Source organism: Plasmodium gaboni, chromosome 14, assembly GCF_001602025.1.
Source record: "Plasmodium gaboni strain SY75 chromosome 14, whole genome shotgun sequence".
NCBI classification, from domain to species: Eukaryota; Apicomplexa; class Aconoidasida; order Haemosporida; family Plasmodiidae; genus Plasmodium; species Plasmodium gaboni.
Genome location: NC_031494.1, coordinates 1,677,325 through 1,697,667, shown reverse-complemented (window position 1 = coordinate 1,697,667; position 20,343 = coordinate 1,677,325). Strand labels below are relative to the sequence as shown.

At 17.4% G+C, this 20,343-nt stretch overlaps 5 protein-coding genes across 5 annotated transcripts; 2 read left to right on the top strand and 3 right to left on the bottom strand.

The window, feature by feature from the left end:
- Positions 1–3,249: 3,249 nt before the first annotated feature.
- Positions 3,250–3,699, bottom strand: PGSY75_1445500 (hypothetical protein; the record flags this gene model as incomplete). The annotated part of the gene is made up of 1 exon (XM_018788142.1): positions 3,250–3,699. One exon carries the CDS (start codon positions 3,697–3,699, stop codon positions 3,250–3,252), a length of 450 nt encoding a protein of 149 aa, XP_018639514.1.
- Positions 3,700–5,774: 2,075 nt separating this feature from the next.
- PGSY75_1445400 (protein serine/threonine kinase-1) lies at positions 5,775–8,291 on the top strand (the record flags this gene model as incomplete). Its single annotated transcript, XM_018788141.1, has 1 exon — positions 5,775–8,291. One exon carries the CDS (start codon positions 5,775–5,777, stop codon positions 8,289–8,291), a length of 2,517 nt encoding a protein of 838 aa, XP_018639513.1.
- Positions 8,292–8,937: 646 nt separating this feature from the next.
- On the bottom strand, positions 8,938–10,849 carry PGSY75_1445300 (putative mitochondrial ribosomal protein S29 precursor; the record flags this gene model as incomplete). Its single annotated transcript, XM_018788140.1, has 2 exons — positions 8,938–8,984; positions 9,073–10,849. The coding sequence occupies 2 exons, from the start codon at positions 10,847–10,849 to the stop codon at positions 8,938–8,940; spliced, it is 1,824 nt and encodes a 607-aa protein (XP_018639512.1).
- Positions 10,850–11,631: 782 nt separating this feature from the next.
- PGSY75_1445200 (putative RNA helicase) lies at positions 11,632–14,249 on the bottom strand (the record flags this gene model as incomplete). Its single annotated transcript, XM_018788139.1, has 3 exons — positions 11,632–12,026; positions 12,125–14,058; positions 14,188–14,249. 3 exons carry the CDS (start codon positions 14,247–14,249, stop codon positions 11,632–11,634), a joined length of 2,391 nt encoding a protein of 796 aa, XP_018639511.1.
- Positions 14,250–15,781: 1,532 nt separating this feature from the next.
- PGSY75_1445100 (putative histidine--tRNA ligase) lies at positions 15,782–19,195 on the top strand (the record flags this gene model as incomplete). The annotated part of the gene is made up of 1 exon (XM_018788138.1): positions 15,782–19,195. The coding sequence occupies one exon, from the start codon at positions 15,782–15,784 to the stop codon at positions 19,193–19,195; it is 3,414 nt and encodes a 1,137-aa protein (XP_018639510.1).
- Between the last annotated feature and the right edge of the window lie 1,148 nt (positions 19,196–20,343).

Genomic DNA, 20,343 nt, shown 5'->3' with positions numbered 1-20,343 from the left:
ATATTTTTTTTTTATTTTTTTTTTTTTTTTTTTTTTTTTTTTTTAAAATTTAATTAATATATATATAAAAATAAAAAAAAAAAAAAAAAAAAAAAAAAAAAAAAAAAAAAAAAAAAAAAAAAACTACGAAAAAAAAATATAAAAAAAACAAACGTAAAATGATTAGAATTTTTTATAGCTGAAATAATATTGATAAATCTTCAAACAATATATATACACATACAAATATTATATATATATATATATATATATATATATTATAATTGTACTTTAGAGAAACCTAGAATTATGAAACCTTCTATAAGTTTCTTTATATATGTATATTGATAATATTATAAAATGTATAAATAATTATATATATATATGTATATATACATATGTGTAATTATAAAAATATGGTAAAAGTAATAAATGGAGGTTAATATATTCCACCATATACAGTACTATATTTATAATATTTCACTTACATTATAAAATCTAAGATTTCGAATCCATATACAGAATATATTGTATATATTATACATGTATATGTATATACATATATATATATATATATATATATATTATATTTTTCTTGAAATATGTGATTATTATAATATTATTTAAAAAAAAATAAAATAAATATATAATAATATTCTTTAATCAATAAACAAAAAAAAGGACGCCTTTGCTAATTAAATGAAACAACTGTAAAAAAAGGTTCATTTGTTTTCTTTTTAATATTTTGGAAATATCGTGAATTCTTTTGTATTTTATTTTATTTTACAATATATTATCACGTATAAATTATATAAATATATAAAATATGTATACATCTTTTTATGTTAAGAAAAAAAAAAATATATATATATATAAATATATAATGCAGAGAAAAAGAAAAACAAATAGAAAAAAAATAAGTAAAACATAGAAAAGATGATATAATAAATATTGGTATTATTTACATAACATATATGAAAAATGAATTATGAGATTTTTTTATTTTTTTTATTTTATATATATAATAAATATATATATAATCAATTTGATGTTCAATTTCATTTATATATTCTTCTTATTTTTTTTTAACTGAATTTCAAAATCGTTCGTTCCATTAATATAAATATATTATAAAAATATATTTTTATTTTATATATATTTTTTTATATTTATAAAATAAATAAATAAATAAATAAATGTAATTATATATATATAATACAAATAAAGAGAAAAAAGGAAAAAAAGAAAAAAGAAAAATACAGAAATTAAAAAAACATTATAAAATAAATAAAAAAAGAAATAAACTTAAAAATTTTTTGAAAATCTTCCATTAAAATTAAAATTTATTATGTCAATTACAATAATGTTTTCACAACAAATTTATTCATTATATTTCATTTATATTAATAATATTTATTTATAATATTATTAACTATATTTAAAAAAAAAAAAAGAAAAAAAAAAAGAAAGATTTTAAATATTTATTTTATATTTATATAATATATATATATTATATATATGTATATATTATATTTTTAATATTAATATAAGTTTTATTATATTGAAAAAAATTTTATGATCACATATTATTTTTTTTTTCTTAATTTATAAATAATATTATATAAATAAAAATAGTACTAATATAAAATAATAATAAAATTATACATTTTTTTATTATATATATTATAAATATATATATGTATTATATATAGCAATAAAGAACATAATATATGTATAAAATATTATATATATAGTAAAAATATTATATATATATAATATATATATACTATTTATTATATATATATTTATAATATATATATATATATTATATTTTCTATATCTATATTATATTATATATATACTATTTATTATATATATATTTATAATATATATATATATATTATATTTTCTATATCTATATTATATTATATATATATGAATTGTTATTTTTTATATTTATATATAAATTAATATATATAATTATAAATAATAATATATATAATATAATGTTCTTCAAATGGTATATATAAATAATGTAGTTTTATATAATAAATAAATAAATATATATATATATATATATATATATATATATATAATTATATTTTTGAAAATGCATTGTGTATAAAATTTATAATCCCCTAAAAATAGTTATGGGGCTTTATTAATACATGCATGGAAACGCACTATTTTATATAAATTTAAATAGAAACAATTAACAAAAATATAAAACATATAATAAATATATGTTTATTATATAAATATTATATTCTTTTCAAATTTAAGGATAATAATGATTTTTTTCTATTTTTTTATTATGACGTTATAAAATATTTTATGTTCCCTTAAGAAGGAAATATACATACATATATATATTATATGTATGTTTAATTATTTATATACATGTATATATTTTTGAATACAAGAGAAACTATGTTATATAACTTTATTTTATATATATATTTCATAATAAATAATATTTAAAATTTTTATTTTATTTGCAATTCTCATATGTGACTTATTCACATTTTAAATAATATAGAAACCTTAAAAAATATATAAAAAGCAAATAACTTATATATATATATATGTATATAAACATATTCATGTATTTATTAATCCTTGTATTTTTTTTTGTTTTTTGTTTTTTTTTTTTTTTTTGCACACATATATATAAATGTATTTTTTTTATTATGACCTGTTCATGATGATTTTTAAATATATATATTTCATTTTGGCTGTTTAGTTAAAACATTATTTCCTGTACATTCATAATTTTATGTAATTTTTTTTTTTTGTTGTTTTATCTGTATTTATTTAACAGTTGTTTCTTTTAAAATATGACTCACCATTTAATGGTATCATTATATTATCTCTTTTACTTTATTAAATATTCGAAAAGGAAAAGTGGTCTAAAAATATAATATATTACAAACATATGTATACATTATATAAAAGATATGCCTTATTTTTATATAGACATTATAAATATTACTTTATAATTCATTTTTGTTTTTTTGAATGTTTTCCAAAAAAAAAATTAATAAAATAAAAAAAAACAAATAAAACGAATAAAACAAAATAAAAAAAATCAAAGAATAAAAAAAAAGTAAAAACAAATATAAAACAAAGTGAAATAAAAATGGAGCAAGTTTTAACTTAATCCCATAAATGAATAAGTGGAACAAAAAAAAAAATAAAATAATAAAATAAAATTATTTGTTTATAGCTCTCATCCTAAATGTTTGTACTTATTTATTTTTATGTAAGTTTTCAACTTTTGCTCTTTTTTATATGTTTATTATAAGAAACCGTATTCTCAATAATTCTCTTGGATGCTTCTTTATTAATAGTTAATGATCTTTTTTCTTCCACATTTGTTTTGGATTTTTCTTTTATTTCTTTCATTAAAGCTTGTACATTTTTTAACTCATTTTTAATAGGGTGATTAGTTAAGAAATCACCAGATATCTTTAAATAAGAATAAAAAATAGAACAAATAGAATACGCAAGAAAGGAATTATATTCTGCATATTCAATAGGAGTTAATACTTTTTCTAAATCTTTTATATTAAAGTTGTCATTTAATAATTTGAAACTTTTTTGAAACTCCTTAATAGAGAGGTCTATACTTTTGAATGATTCTTTACCATCATCTTTTTTGTTTTGCGTTTCTAAACTTTCTACTTTATCAACACTTTTATCTTTATTAATTTCTTGCATGGTATGTTAAAAGAATAAATAAATAATATATATAAATATATAATAATAATAATAAGATATATGTTATATGAATATATATTTCTAAATTTATATATTCATTTTATAATAAATGGCTTTAAAAATAAAGAAAAAATTAAAAATCACATAATATAAAAATAAAATATTTATCTATAATATATTATTTATTCTTGTTATTCCTTTTTTTTTTTTTTTTTTTTTTTAAACATTTTTATATTATATATATGTATATATTCATAAGCATTAATTCAATTAATAGTTTATATATAATTAAAGTTTATTCCTTTTTTTGAAACACGATAATTTATATTCATTATATATATATATATATATTTATTTATTTATTTTATTTGTTTTTACACAAAATTAATTTATATTTAACATACAATCATATTTTGTAGGAATAATTCATTTTAATATTTCTTTGTTCTCTAAAAAAGATGAGATTGCGTCGTTCTGTATATGTTTGTATATGTAGTTTAAAGCACTTAACCTTTTAAAAATATATATATATATATATATCCTTTTATTATAATAAGCTACCTTATTAGGAAACATATACAAAAATACTTTTAGTAGTATTTTATTTTATCTGTTTTTTTATTAATTTCTCTATAAAATATAGTTCCTTATATGATCAATGTTATATAAAAATTTCATATAATATTTATAATACGAAAAAAATATTAAGGAAAATTATACTTTTGTTCAAATTATAAAATTATATAGATATACAATATATATATTATATATAATTCCTCAAAATAATTGTGCAAATATAATATATATAAAGATAATATAATTTTCATATAAAATAGTATAATAATATTAACCAAGTCACTTCAATATTATAAATATAATTAATGAGACTTTAAAAATAAATGTCACATTTCATTTATTTTTATTTATTTATATACATAAATAAAATATATTGTTAGTATAGCATTTATAATAAAATATACATTTTAAGATTTTATTTTAAATATATGTACTGGTAATAAAATATATATATATGTATGTATTAATACTATTATATAATTTTCTATAATATACTAATTTAGTAGAATAAGGGAAATATGAAGTTTAATAAAATATGGAAAAGAATTCTTAATTTTTCTTTTTTTTTGGTATTATATAATATATATATTATATATATATTATATATATTATATATTATATATATATATATATATTTATATAATATATAGTAGAATTACATTTTGAAAAGGTGTGCTTCACATTTTTTATTTTTTGTAAATTTCGTTTATCATTTAAAAAAAAAATTTATTGAGTGTTAATATAATATTATATATATATATATATATATAAATTATACTTATGTAGAAAATTTTATTTTATAAATAATATTGCTCACATTTTTATTTAAAAATTCTTTTCTTTTCTTTTTTTTTTTTTACATATAATATAAAATTTAAGCAAAAAAATATTATGAATATATTTAAATATAAATATATTATATTATGAATCATTTGACTTTTTTTGAACAATAAAATATATATATATTATATATATTTTTTTTTTTGTATATAAATCAACAATTTATAAAAGGATGTTATTATTATATATATATATATTATATATATATTATTTATCATAATTATATATAATATATTTTTATTATGTATATATTATATATAATATATATATTATATATATATTATATATAATATATATTATATATAGATAGAAAAAAGAATTTATATAAATATATATTATTTTTATATGTAATTTTCTTTTTTTCTTCTTTTTTATTGAAATATATATATATATATAATATAATTATAGAATATGTTATGTTATTTTATTTTATTTTTTTTTTTTTAGTATAATAAATAGTGATAAATTATAGTCATACATTTTGGTGATGTTTTCTGACCAACCATTTTATTTCAGGCAGAAAACTACAAAAAAAAAAAAAAAAAAAAAAAAAAAAAAAAAAAAAAAAAATTAAAAAATAAATAATAAATAATAAATAATAAATATATATAATAGATATATTTATTTATATAATATATGATTGTATTGAAAATGTTAAAATGACTGAATTGAATATTATTGATAATAATGAAAAACATAGTAAATATAAATTATATAAATATTGTAGAAATTATATAAATGATTTTAAAAATAAATATATGATGGGTTATTCAACGAATTTGTATAAAAATAGCCCCAACAAATATTACTACGACATTAGAAATAATAATAATAATAGTGGTTATTATTATAATAATTATAATAATGGTTATCAATTGCGAAATAAAAGAAATCGTAGTTTTGAGACTGTAAGTAATTCAAAAAACAAACATAAATTTTCAAAAAAATATAAATATAATAATGAACCCCATGAAAGTTTTAGAGACTATGATTACAAAAATAAATCTAGTTATTCCTCTGTAAAAAAAATTTATGATAGGGAACAAAAGCGTTATAACAAAATGTTTGTGGAGTCAAGATATAATGAAGATCATAAGAATAAATATATTAATAATTATAATCTATCAAGGAAAAGAAATTATTATTCTTATAAAAAAAGAATATATACTGATAGAAGAAATTTTGATACTCATTTTGGACAAGGTAATATAATATATAATAATGAATATTACTTAATAAATGATGGTTCCAGTTTAAATAAAAAAAGGTTGCATTATGCCAAGTGCAGCTTTAGAAGTAGATCTAGAAGTAAAAATTATAATACCTATAATTTGGAAAAGTCAAAAAAAATGAAGTATAGTAGTAGACATAACATTTATAGATATCATAATGGAAATAAAAATAAATCCATCTCAAGATGGGAAAACAATAATACATCTAAAGATCTATATCAACCCTCAGGTTCCTTGCATAAATATAAAAAGAGGAGTAATTTTACGAGGGATGACAATTCCATAAAATCGAAGATGAATTATGAGAATAAAAAGACGGATCAACTTTATAGTTATGAGGGCAAATATTACAACAAGTATGATGACAAGTATGATTATGGAGATGAAGAATATAAACAAGAATATTATGAGAGGAAAAAAATTTCCTTTAATAATAATAATAATCATAGCAGTATAAATTATGATGACGTTGAAAGAGAAGTAAAAAAGAGGAAAAAAAAAAAATATTCCAATGAAGCCAAAGTTTATGATTCATTAAAAACAAATGAAACTAATCATCATATTAATAATAATTGTTATTTAAATGATATAAATAAAAAAAATTCGAATATATCAAATAATCATGTCCCATTAAGAAATAGAAAAAGAGATAAAGAATATATCAGTGATAGTAATAAAAGTGGGTTTTCAAATAAAAGTAGCTATTATAAACAAAAGAAAAAGTTGCATGTAGACAATTATGATAAAGATTCAAATAATAGATCTATTTCTAGAACATCTTCGGATAATTATTCTAGAAAAAAATATACACATAAAAGAAATAGGACGAACACAACCGATACTGAAGATAAAAAAGAAAGGAAAAAGAAAAAAAAAAAAAAGGAAAATAATGAATCAGATGATGAAATTGTTCATTTTAGTTGGAAAAAAGGTATGCTATTAAATAATTGCTTTTTAGTTATAAGAAAAATGGGAGATGGCACATTTGGTAGAGTTTTATTATGTCAACATATAGATAATAAAAAATATTATGCTGTAAAGGTTGTTCGAAATATAAAGAAATATACACGATCAGCTAAAATTGAAGCAGATATTTTAAAAAAAATACAAAATGATGATATTAAAAATAATAATATTGTTAAATATCATGGGAAATTTATGTATTATGACCATATGTGTTTAATATTTGAACCATTAGGTCCATCATTATATGAAATTATTACAAAGAATAATTATAACGGATTTCATATTGAAGATATTAAATTATATTGTATAGAAATATTAAAAGCTTTAAATTATTTACGTAAAATGTCTTTAACACATACAGATTTAAAACCTGAAAATATTTTATTAGATGATCCATATTTTGAAAAATCATTAATAACTGTTAGAAGAGTTACTGATGGAAAAAAAATACAAATTTATAGAACCAAATCAACTGGTATTAAATTAATTGATTTTGGTTGTGCAACATTTAAAAGTGATTATCATGGTTCTATTATTAATACTAGACAATATAGAGCTCCTGAAGTTATATTAAATTTGGGTTGGGATGTATCTAGTGATATGTGGAGTTTTGGTTGTGTTCTGGCTGAATTATATACGGGTTCTTTATTATTTAGAACACATGAACATATGGAACATCTCGCTATGATGGAAAGTATTATTCAACCTATACCCAAAAAAATGTTATATGAAGCAACCAAAACAAATGGATCCAAATATGTAAATAAAGATGAGTTGAAATTAGCTTGGCCAGAAAATGCATCTAGTGTCAATTCTATTAAACATGTAAAAAAATGTTTACCCTTGTATAAAATAATTAAACATGAATTGTTTTGTGATTTCTTATATTCCATATTACAAATAGATCCAACACTTCGACCATCCCCCGCCGAATTATTAAACCACAAGTTCCTTCAGGAAAATTATGAGTACTATTAATATTATATAAAATTGACACCAAATGGGGTGCAATGAAATGCAAAAATATATATATATATATATATATATATATATTTATTTATATTATTTCATGTGAAGTTTAAATATTACTCTTTACTTTAATTGATTTATTTTTATTAATTTTTATTTGTTTATCACCCATTTATTTTTTTATTGTTATATATAAAAAAATTTTATATATTTATTTTATATATATATATATATTTTTTTTTTCTATAAACCCTTATATTATATTCAATTAACTTTTTTTTTTTTTTTTTTTCTTTTGATATTAGATATGTGAGTCTTAGAATAGTAAAATGAGGGAATTTTATTTTTCCCCCCAATTTTGCTTTATCTATAGGTTGTTATAATTTTTATATATTACCACATACATATATATATATATATATATATATATATATATACATATGTATTTAGAAGGAACAAATCATTCCTTTTTTATAAAGGTTAATCACATATATATCTAAAATGACCATATATATTCTTTTGGATAAATAAAATATGAAAAAATAATTATTATGTTTTTGTCATATTAACTTTTAAAGTTTAATGTTTAAAAATATATATATATATAATAATTAATTTATATAATAATAGAATAATTCTTAATTATTTTATGTGGTCAGTAGAGAGTCGTCAAAAGTTTCCTTGCTTGAAATCCATTTCCACCTAAAGAAAAGTGAATATTAAATGTATATATATATATATATATGTGTTTATATATATTATATATTTATATATATATTTTTTTTTTTACCTGTTAGCATGTAGAAATATTCCAACTTGTTAATATCAAAGTTATAGATTACATTTTGATTATACAAATGGGCAACATAATTTTTAAATTCTCTTATGGTAAAGTTTCTAATGATTTTTATTTGTTCTTTATGAATACCTAAAAGTTCAGGTTGGAAGTTTCTTCTATTTTCTCTATCCCAGCATGTTGAGGCTATTTTAAAACATCTCTTATATTTGGAAGTATCCCATTGTATTAATAATTTAGGAATAGTAAAATAATAAGTTGGTATGTATCCATTATATTTTGTATTTTCAAAATTAATAGATAAATATTCAGAAACACTTAAATTATAATTAAATTGATCTAAACATATTAGTAAAGGAAATTGATTTTGTTTTTTTAAATGTTCAAATAATGCATATATACATAAATTTGAATATGCTGAATTATTTATACCTATTTTACATAATTCTAATAAATTAGTAGGTAATGAAAATTTATCTAAAAGATTTGGTATTTTAATATTATCATAATAAAATTTATATAATTTTTGTTTACATTTGAATTTTTCATTTTCATTTAAATTTTTATAATTTTCATCATTTAATATTTCTGTTTCTATAGCTTTCTTAATAATATTTTCATATATCTTTTTATTATATAATAGATGTGTCCCATCTAAACATGTATTATTTATTATATTTTGATTAACTAACATTTCTTTTAAAAATCCTTCATTTATTCTTACAATATCTTCAAGAAATTGTCTACTTAGTTCTGGCTGTATATATAAATTGGTATTACTACGTACAATATTATTTATATCGAATTTGTATTTTTTTACATCTGGAATAAATATAACAAACCATTTATTTAATTTTGCCCATAGGACTACACTATTAAGGATACAACTTTTTCCAGTACCTCTTTTTCCATCAATAAATATACTTCTACTTTGATAAAGAGATGTATATTTACTACTATTATTATTACTAATACTACTATTATTAATATTCATTTTATTAGTGTTTTCCTTTATATTATTTTTTATATACTTTTCTATTGTTTCACTTGTATCACTTTGAATACTTTCACATTTCCTATTCCCATCGTAATAATAAGATATATTTCGTCCATTTTTTAAAAAATAATTATCTAAACCAAGAGATTCTCTTTCTTCTTTTAATTTATAAACATCTTGACAATATTTTAACTCCTTAATAATCTCATATGTTTGCTTTCTATATAATAAGCCAATACCTTTAATATTACATGTATTAAACTTATTATTATTATTATTCTTATTATTTTTATTTAATTCGTTCATAAATATATGGAAATTCTCATTATCATTATCTGTATGCATTAATATATCCTTAGGTAATTCACCAGCTAATCCTTCAGGGAATAAATTATCTAAATATTCCTTTTGAAATATAAAATATTTATCTACATTTTTCAAACAAAAATCTTGTGAATACATTTCTTTTCTTATTTTATTATCATTTGTTACATTTATATACATATTCCTATTAAAAAAGAAATTAGAAATATTCCTTTTTACTTTCTTATCTTCAATATTTAATAATTTCTTATATCTTTCCTCTTCATATGGATACGCAACTAGCTCTTTGTTAAATATTTTAGAAAAATCATCATTATATGTTTTATTGCTTTCTCTATAACTACGATGTACTCTGCTACTGTTACTGATGGATGGAATATTATAAGTGTTGAATGAACGAAAAATGGTCAAACAATATTTCATAATAAGATGGTGGTTTTTATATACCATAACGTATTCATATTATAAGTTCTGTAATGAAAAAAAAATAATAATAAAACAAATAAATAAATAAATAAATATATATATATATATATATATATATTATTTACACCTTGAAGATATAAACAATGTACTAAAAAATCATATAGTATTTATGTTATATGTGTGTATATATAAAGTTATATAAACATATATTTTATTATATATATATATATATATATTTTTAATTTCATGAAAAAACTGCGCCCCCCCAATATAAAGGCGACAAAAAATATATATAAAATATATATGTTAATATACCAATTTAAAACAAAAAAAATATATATATATATATATATATTTGATCGTTGCCGTTTCTATTTTAATAGATTCGCACATTTATAAAATTCATATTTTAATACTGTAATGATTAAATAAAACACCGAAAGATCAAAATATATAATTTATGTATATTTTTTATAAATACATAATCTTAATAGAATCTATTATATATGAAGATTATTTTGTGAGTATTTCTATTTTATTATTATTATAATGATCTACTAATTATTATATTTAATTATTCAAATATATATATATAATATATTTTTTATGTTCAAATGAGGGTAAAATATAAAGTGTTAAATTATAAACATGAAAAAAAAATAAAAAAAAATAAAAAAAACAAATAAATATATATTTATATACAACAGCCAAATTAAATTTGGGCATATTTTTATGTCGGCATAAGAAAATATTAAAATATAATATAATATATATATATATATATAAGTATATTTTTTTTTTTTTTTTCATTGCTTGTATAATGTATTGTATAATTCTTTTTTTAAGTGCAATATATTTTTATATATTGTTTGATTATTTAAATGTTCGTATTCATTTTCAAAGTCTGAATAATTATTGTTTCTCCTTCTTTTTTCTTCTTCTTCTTCATCTTCATCATCAAGTTCTGCTTCTCTAGCTAACTTTTTTAGTAAGGAATCTTTTTTTTTAATAATTAATTTATCTTGAAATTCAATCATTTTATTTGCGCATTCAATAGCTCTATTTATTTTTGTATATTCATCTTCATTTATACTTTTTAGATGATCTAATTCTTGTAGGTCTTGTATATTAATTCCTACCTTTTCGAGTGAAGTTTTCCATTTATATATTTCTGTTTCGGTAATAAAACAAATACACTTTCCTAAAATGATAAAAAATAAAATAAAATATATATATATATATATATATATATATATATATATACATATATATTATTTTTTTTATGTTATAATTTATTACCCTTTTTAAAATTTCGAGCTGTTCTGCCTGAACGATGAACAAAAGTTATATCAGATATGGGACAATTCAGTTGTACTATTAAATCACACTTATCTAAATCTATTCCTCTACTAAGTACATCAGTACAAAATAGAATTGCCTTTTGATTTTGTTGTGAGAATTTATTTATATTTTGAAGTCTTTCTTTTAATTTTTGTTTAGAATGTATACTATATATATTAATTTTATTTTTTATATATAAATTAGATCTATACTTTTTTGGTATGGATGATTCTAAATTATTATCTAGAAATAAGTGTTTAAAAATATTATTTAATTGTTTTGCACGTTTGATGGTATTAACAAAAATAATAATTTTGTTTATCTCCTCATTTTGATGTGGTTCCAATTTATTGGTATAATTATCATCATCATTATTATCATCACCATTATTATTATTATTATTATTATTATTATTATTAATATTATCATTTGTATCATAAGTAAAGTATGATTTGATCAAATAAAATAATTTACATACAATATCTTTTTCATTCAATTTAACTATATATAAAGATAACAAATCAGGTAATATATTTGAATTATCATTATATAAATTTTGTTCATTCGATAAATTAATAATAAATGATTTATCTTTACGTATAATTATAGAATTTAATAATTTTGTCATATTATCATTTTGTAATTGAACTGTCAAACTTAATGTAGCGGATAATAAAAATGTTTGAATTAATTTTTTTTTTTTATCTCCAACGGATTTATAAATATGTTTAGCTATATAACTGATATCTTTCATAAATGATATTTCAATCATTTTATCAATTTCATCACAAGCAAGATACCTTATATTTTTCATTTCATATATATATTTTATTGGATTTTCTAATTGTAAAAAATATTTTAATCTTCCAGGGGTACATATAAGTATTTCTGGTTTTTTCATAAGAATTCTTTTCTGTTTATTTAAATTTAAACCTCCAATAATTGTAGAAATGAATAAATTAATATATTTATTTATATAATTAAAATGTTTTAATATTTGTAATGCTAATTCTCTTGTTGGAACTAATATAAGACATCGAAATTTTTGTATATTCTTTAATTTCTTTTTATATTCTTTTAATTTATTTATAAGAATATTATTTAATATAGGTAAACAAAATGTTAATGTTTTACCTGTACCTGTTTTAGAAATAACAACAATATCATTTTTATCATTAATCGATTTTTCTAATGTTTTTGATTGTATTTCTGTAGGTTTTAAAAAACCATTATCATATAATGATTTCATAACACTATGTAAAATATAAATTTTACCACTGTTATTCCAGTTTTTACAATGTATTTTATATTTTATATTATTATTATTATTTTTTTCTAATTCTTCTTCATTTTTAATAATTCTTTCAATATTAAATAATTCCTTTTTTTTTTTATTTGAATTTTCGTTACTATTTGTATTAATATTAGATATATTTACATTCTCAATTGATTTCTCTTTTTCTTCTTCGTTTTGCAAATTACTATCTGTTGTGTTTATTTGCATATTACTATTTATATTTTTTTTCTTTTTATTTCGCTTTCTTTTCCTTTTTCGTTTTTCTACATTATTATTATTATTATTATGAATTATCTTCTCATTTGAATTATTTATATCCAAAATTTCTTTCTCATCATTCTTTAAGGAATCCTCAATTTTTATTTTCTTCTCCTCTCGAGAAATACAATCCAAATCTTTTACATTTTGTGTCTCATTTTTTGTGGAACCTTTTTTTCTTTTTAGAGATAACTCCTTTTTACGTTCGACACTTTTTGAAACATTATTATATTTATTTTTATAAGATATATTATGACTATTTAAATTATCAGAGCTCAAAATTTTTACGTTGTTTCCTTCTGCCTCTTCAATAGAAATTAGCCCTTCCTTCTTCAACCTGAAATGTAAATAAAATAAAAATAATCGATATAATCAAGATTTATAAATATAATATATATATATATATATATATATATATATGTGACATCCAAAAAAAATATATTTTTTTTCCTTTTTAGATCCTTACGCTTTAAGTAGAGAAGGTTTTATTTTAAGAGGCTTAAAATTCATGTTACTAGTTTGTTTCATTTTTTTTTTTTTCTTTCTTTTTTCTATCTATTTATTTTGTATTATAACTAATTTTATTTTTCATAATATGGTCTTTTTTTCTATATAATAAAAAACAAAGGAAAAAATTCACTTGAATATTAAATATATATATATATGATGTAATGTTATAGATCTATTTTATAAAATCATCTTAATATCACAAAAATACCAAGATAAAAAAAAAAAAAAAGAAAAGAAATTACGTAAGGGAAATAATAAATATAAAAATATATATATTTTTTAATTCATATTCTATATATGTATAACTAAATTACATGGAGTTGTATATACATAAATATATATAATAGAAGATATATATTATAATAACATTATTTTACATATAAAATTAATAAAATAAAATAAAAGCAAACTTGCGAAAATATAAATATTAAAGTAAAACATAAATTATTGATTATAATTTTATATTTTATTTTTTTAATTTTTATAGTATAAAAATAATAAATTCCCTTCTTCAACGCACTTATATATATATACAATAAATTGGTAATACATTATATTAATTATATATATATATATATATATATATTTAGTTATAGTATGATTTTTTTCTATAAATAAATATTATACATATTAAATATTGAATCCATAAATATGTTAATATATAATATTATATATATATATATATATATGTATTATATTATATATATACATATATAATATAACATGTACGTATTATGAAATATTAAATATAATAATTATATATGTATATAATATTTTAACTCAATTATAAAAAAATAAGTGATCCCTTGACAAAAATAATAAATATATTAAAATATATATATTCTCAAAATTTATTATATATATATTATATATGCAATGTTTTTTTTTTTTTTTTTTTTGTCGCTTCTGTTGTTTTCTGGCATAAATATTAAGAAGAGGATATATCTTTTTTTATCAAATATTCATAATTAGGATGAAATATATACAATACGGTTTTATAATATATATAGATATATGGTATGATTTGAATACATATTCTATATATACATATATTTTTTTTATTATCCTTATTCAACTGTTATTTTTTTTAATGTTATCCCAATATTTTTTTTAATGATAAGATTATATATATATAATATATATGTAATATTTATTTATGTATGTATTTTTTATTGTATATTATATTATAATATATATATGTATATTTATATGTTCATATTCTCAAGTTGAAATATAAATATATTTTTAAATATTATATCCTGTTTATATATATATATAATATTATTTATTCAATTATATATTTATTTTTTAAAAAATCAAAAGTTATTGTAAATTTTCCAAATAAAAACACAATATATATGTATTTTTTGTTTTATTATGGTTTAATATTTTTTAAATATTTAATAATTATTATTTTAATTTTTTTTTTTTTTTTTTTTTCTTTTTTTTTTTTTATGTCTGTTAAGTATTTTTTTTTTTCTATTACTGTGAAGAATAAAAATAGTATATTATTATTTCCCAAATTGAAAATATTTTTTAATATATCCAAAATGAGTATAAGTATTTATAAAAGTAAAATATTTAATAGCAAGGATATTGTGGATATTAGCATACATGAAAAAAAGCTGAAAGTAGAGCCTTCAAGCTTTAAAGATTGTTTTTATAGATTAAATGATAAAAGAATAAATATTGAAGAATTAGAAAATAAAATAGAATATCAATTAACAAATAATGAAATTAATAACAGTTATAATAATAATAGTATCAAGAAAGAATATATTGTTGAAAAAGATCAGAATGATGGGAAATGTAATAAAAAAAAAACAAATGCTATTGATTTAAGTTTGGATAATAATTTGAATTATAATATGCATTTAACATATAAAAATTTAGAAGAAATAAAATGTTTGTATTTTTTCTTTTTAATTAATATTTTAAGATTTAAAAATAATTTAGATTTAAATGTTATTCGAAGTATATGTACTCATATTAATAATATTTCAAATAATGACAAGAATAAGAATCAAAAAAATATTCCTATTCATAATATTAAAGAACATTCTTTGTATAGTTTAACTTTAAAAGATTTTTTTCTTTCAGTTTTAAAAAACTGTGGTAAGAATGAATATAATTTGAATGATTTTAATAGATCTATACATATCGTTATTGAACAGAGTAGTGTCATTTTTTTGAATACTTATAAAATTGTTTCTTCTTGTAAATATTTAACCTGTTGTTTTGCTAATCTTTTAGAAGTTTTTAATTTAAATTATGATATTTTATTTATGAATTCTTTTAATAATAATATAAATAATAGTAATATCAAATCTATTAATAACATCGTTTCAAATTTAAAATGGATGTTACATGATTCAAAAATTGAAAAAAATTCCACCCTGTCAAAAAATTTCAGTTCGAACATTTTGTTATATGTATATACACAAAGTAAATTAATCGACGAATGTGAATATTTTATGAATGTCATTAATCAAAATTTTAAAAATTCTATTGAATCCTTTACTTATGAATATAACGAAGAAATGAAATCTATTCATACTTATATTAATATTTTATGTAATAATATGAATCAAACATTTTATATATATTTAAATAATTTATTAAACATGTGTAAAAATATCATGCCATTGTATGTAGAAAAATTAAATGAATTTTTGTTATCTGAAGAAAAAATTATTAATCATAATGAAAATTTTAAAACCCCCCCAGTTGATGGAATTATATTAGTACATACCGAAAAACATGAGAATGAAAATAAAGGTGACATTAAATCTAATCTTGTAAAGATATATGAAAAGAATATATTAGATAAAATTGAATTCATGTTTAAACAAATAAATGAACAGATACAAAAGAGTAACCTTCCTAATTATGATATAATATGTAATAAAAAAGAAGAAAATGATAACAATCATAAAAATGAATATACATATTTTAATAATAATAGTCCTGTTGATGTGTTAAAAAAATTGAATTGTGTATTTATAAATATTAGTCATCTTATTACAGATATTATTTTACATCTTAATATTTTGAATGATATACGAGCATATAATAAGGCCATTGCTCAACATATGAAGCAGAAAAAAGTATCTAGTTGTGTACATAATGTAGGTGTAGGTTGTAACGAATTTAAAAATTTCTTATATTCATTTTTATCAAGTGAAAATAGTTTATTATTAAATGAATCATATATAAATAAAGAGAAAAAACTTGTTACTTCACATTTTTATGATTTTCTTGAAAAATATTTTTCACCATATAAATATGAAGAAGAATTGAATGAGATATTATTACCAAAAAATATCAATTTTAATTTAAAAACAGCTAAAGGATGTAAAGATTTTACAGGAGAAGATATGCAATTGAGGAATATATTTTTTGAATATATTAAAAAAAAATTCTTATTGCATGGAGCTGTTGAAATTGATACTCCTATATTTGAATTAAAAGAAACTTTAATGAATAAATATGGTGAAGATTCCAAACTAATATTTGATTTAAAAGATCAAGGAGGAGAAAGTTTATCATTAAGATATGATTTAACTGTACCATTATATCGATTTATTAATACAAATAATATTAGTCATTTGAAAAGATTTCATATAGGAAAGGTTTATAGAAGAGATGAACCAAGTATGAATAGAGGACGATTTAGAGAATTTTATCAATGTGATTTTGATATAGTTGGAAAATTTGATACACTACGTACAGATTTTCATATATTATATATTTTTTGGGATATCTTATATAATTTAAGAAATGTTCTTGGTAATTTTAAATGTAAATTAAATCATAGAAAAATATTAGAATATATGTTATTATCATGTAATATACATAAAGATAAGGTAAAAACTGTATCTAGTAGTATAGACAAATTAGATAAGATAACATTTCAACAATTTAGAGATGAATTATTAAATGACAAAGGAATACATATAGAAGCAATAGATAAAATTGAACAATATATATCCAAAACATTAAGTTTATCACCATTTCTTGTTATTGAATTTTTAAGAAATGATTTAAATGAATCAACATTAAATGAAGAATATAAATTACAAGTACAAAATTGTATAAACCATTTAGAACAAATATTTGATTTGCTTAAACATTTTAATATGCTTAATCAATTTTCTTTTGATTTATCATTAGCAAGAGGATTAGATTATTATACAGGAATCATATTTGAATTTGTTCTTCTTTCTGAAACAAATGTAGGTAGTGTAGCTGCAGGGGGCAGATATGATTTTTTAATAAGAAATAAGAGAAGAGAATATCTCCCATCTGTTGGTGCTTCTATAGGTATAGAGCGTATAATAACAATTGCTGAAGAATATATCAGAAAGAAAAATTTATTTTGTAAAACAAAAGATGAAACCACAAATAAAGATAATAAAAGTAATCAAAATGATGAAAATGATAAAAATGATAAAAATGATAAAAATGATAAAAATGATAAAAATAAGAAGAAACAAAATATATCTAATAAAGAAATAAAACCAAATAAAGCCAAGAGCAACAGCAACAATAATAATAATAATAGTAATAACAATGAGAATAGTAATAAATTAAATATGAAAGATAGTGCTGTTGATGTTCTCGTATGCAATATTAAAAAGGATTGCTTCAAAGAAATTGTTGAGTTATGTACTAAACTATGGGCAAATGATATTTCAACAGAATTTATCTATGTGAAAGATCAGAAAATACAAAAACAATTAGTATATGCTCTTGAAAAACAAATACCACTTGTTCTTATTATAGGAGATGAAATTGAACAAGGTATTGTCAAGTTAAGAGAAATCACATTAGATAAAGAGAAATCAACTGGAGAAAAAGAAATTAATATAAATGATTGTATTCAAGAAATAAAGAAATATTTTACACACAACTTCAAATGGAAACAGAATATTACGAATATGTTATTTGAAATAAAGCAATAGTATTTTTATAAATGATATCTATATATAATAGGTATTTTTAAATATTTTTATTATATAATATATATACATTTAAAATGAAAAAAAAAAATTGTACATGTTATGATTATATTTTTATATACTTATTTTTTTTGTCCTAAAATGATGGAAAAATATTGTATATAATATATTTTTTTTTTAAATATATATATAATATAAATACATATAATATATAGTTTTACATTATTATTTTTTATTATTTTTTTATTATTATATTTATTTAAAACTAATTTATATAAATCAAAGAATTAAATAAAATGAACTTTTTTTTTTAAAACATATATTTAAGAAATAAAATAAGAATATATATTCCACGGTTGGTTATTACATTAATCAAACCATATAAATATATTTTTTTGTTGTCCTTTAAATTACATGTAAGTTCCTTTTTTTTTACATAAATAACAAAATAAAAGAAAAAATTTTAAATAATGATATAAGTGTTGGAAATATTTTACAAGAACATTTATCATTTAATATAAAATAATTATATGATAAATTATGAATATATATGTACATATGTATACACATATATATATATATATATATTTATATATATTTACATATTTAATGCCAACCATTAGTTATATGAAAACATGTTTGACATAAAAGAATGTGTCCATACAAAAAATTTTTATATTTCATCATAAATTATATGAAGGAATAATAATTAAAAGTGAAAAACACAAATTTATGTATATATATATATATATTTAAATTAGTTTATTAATATTTAATATATTAAAATTAAAATAATAAATTTTTTTTATAAAGTATATAAAAATTTTGTACGTATTTTACATGCATATTATTATTATATGGGTTTATTATTATATACATATCTCTTATTTCATTAAATGATAAATATATATATATATATATATACATATATTTATTTATATTTATGTGTATGTATATTTCTACCAATTTATAAAATATCTTCATAAAAAGAGCCGATAATTTAATATAAATCATATTATGCATTTATATTAAGACGCTAATATTTTATTTACGCTTTTTTTTTTTTATAATTATTTTAATATATGTTTATTATTTTTCATTATTCCTTTTTGATTGTTTTTGACATTACACATGTTTTTACAATTTAATGC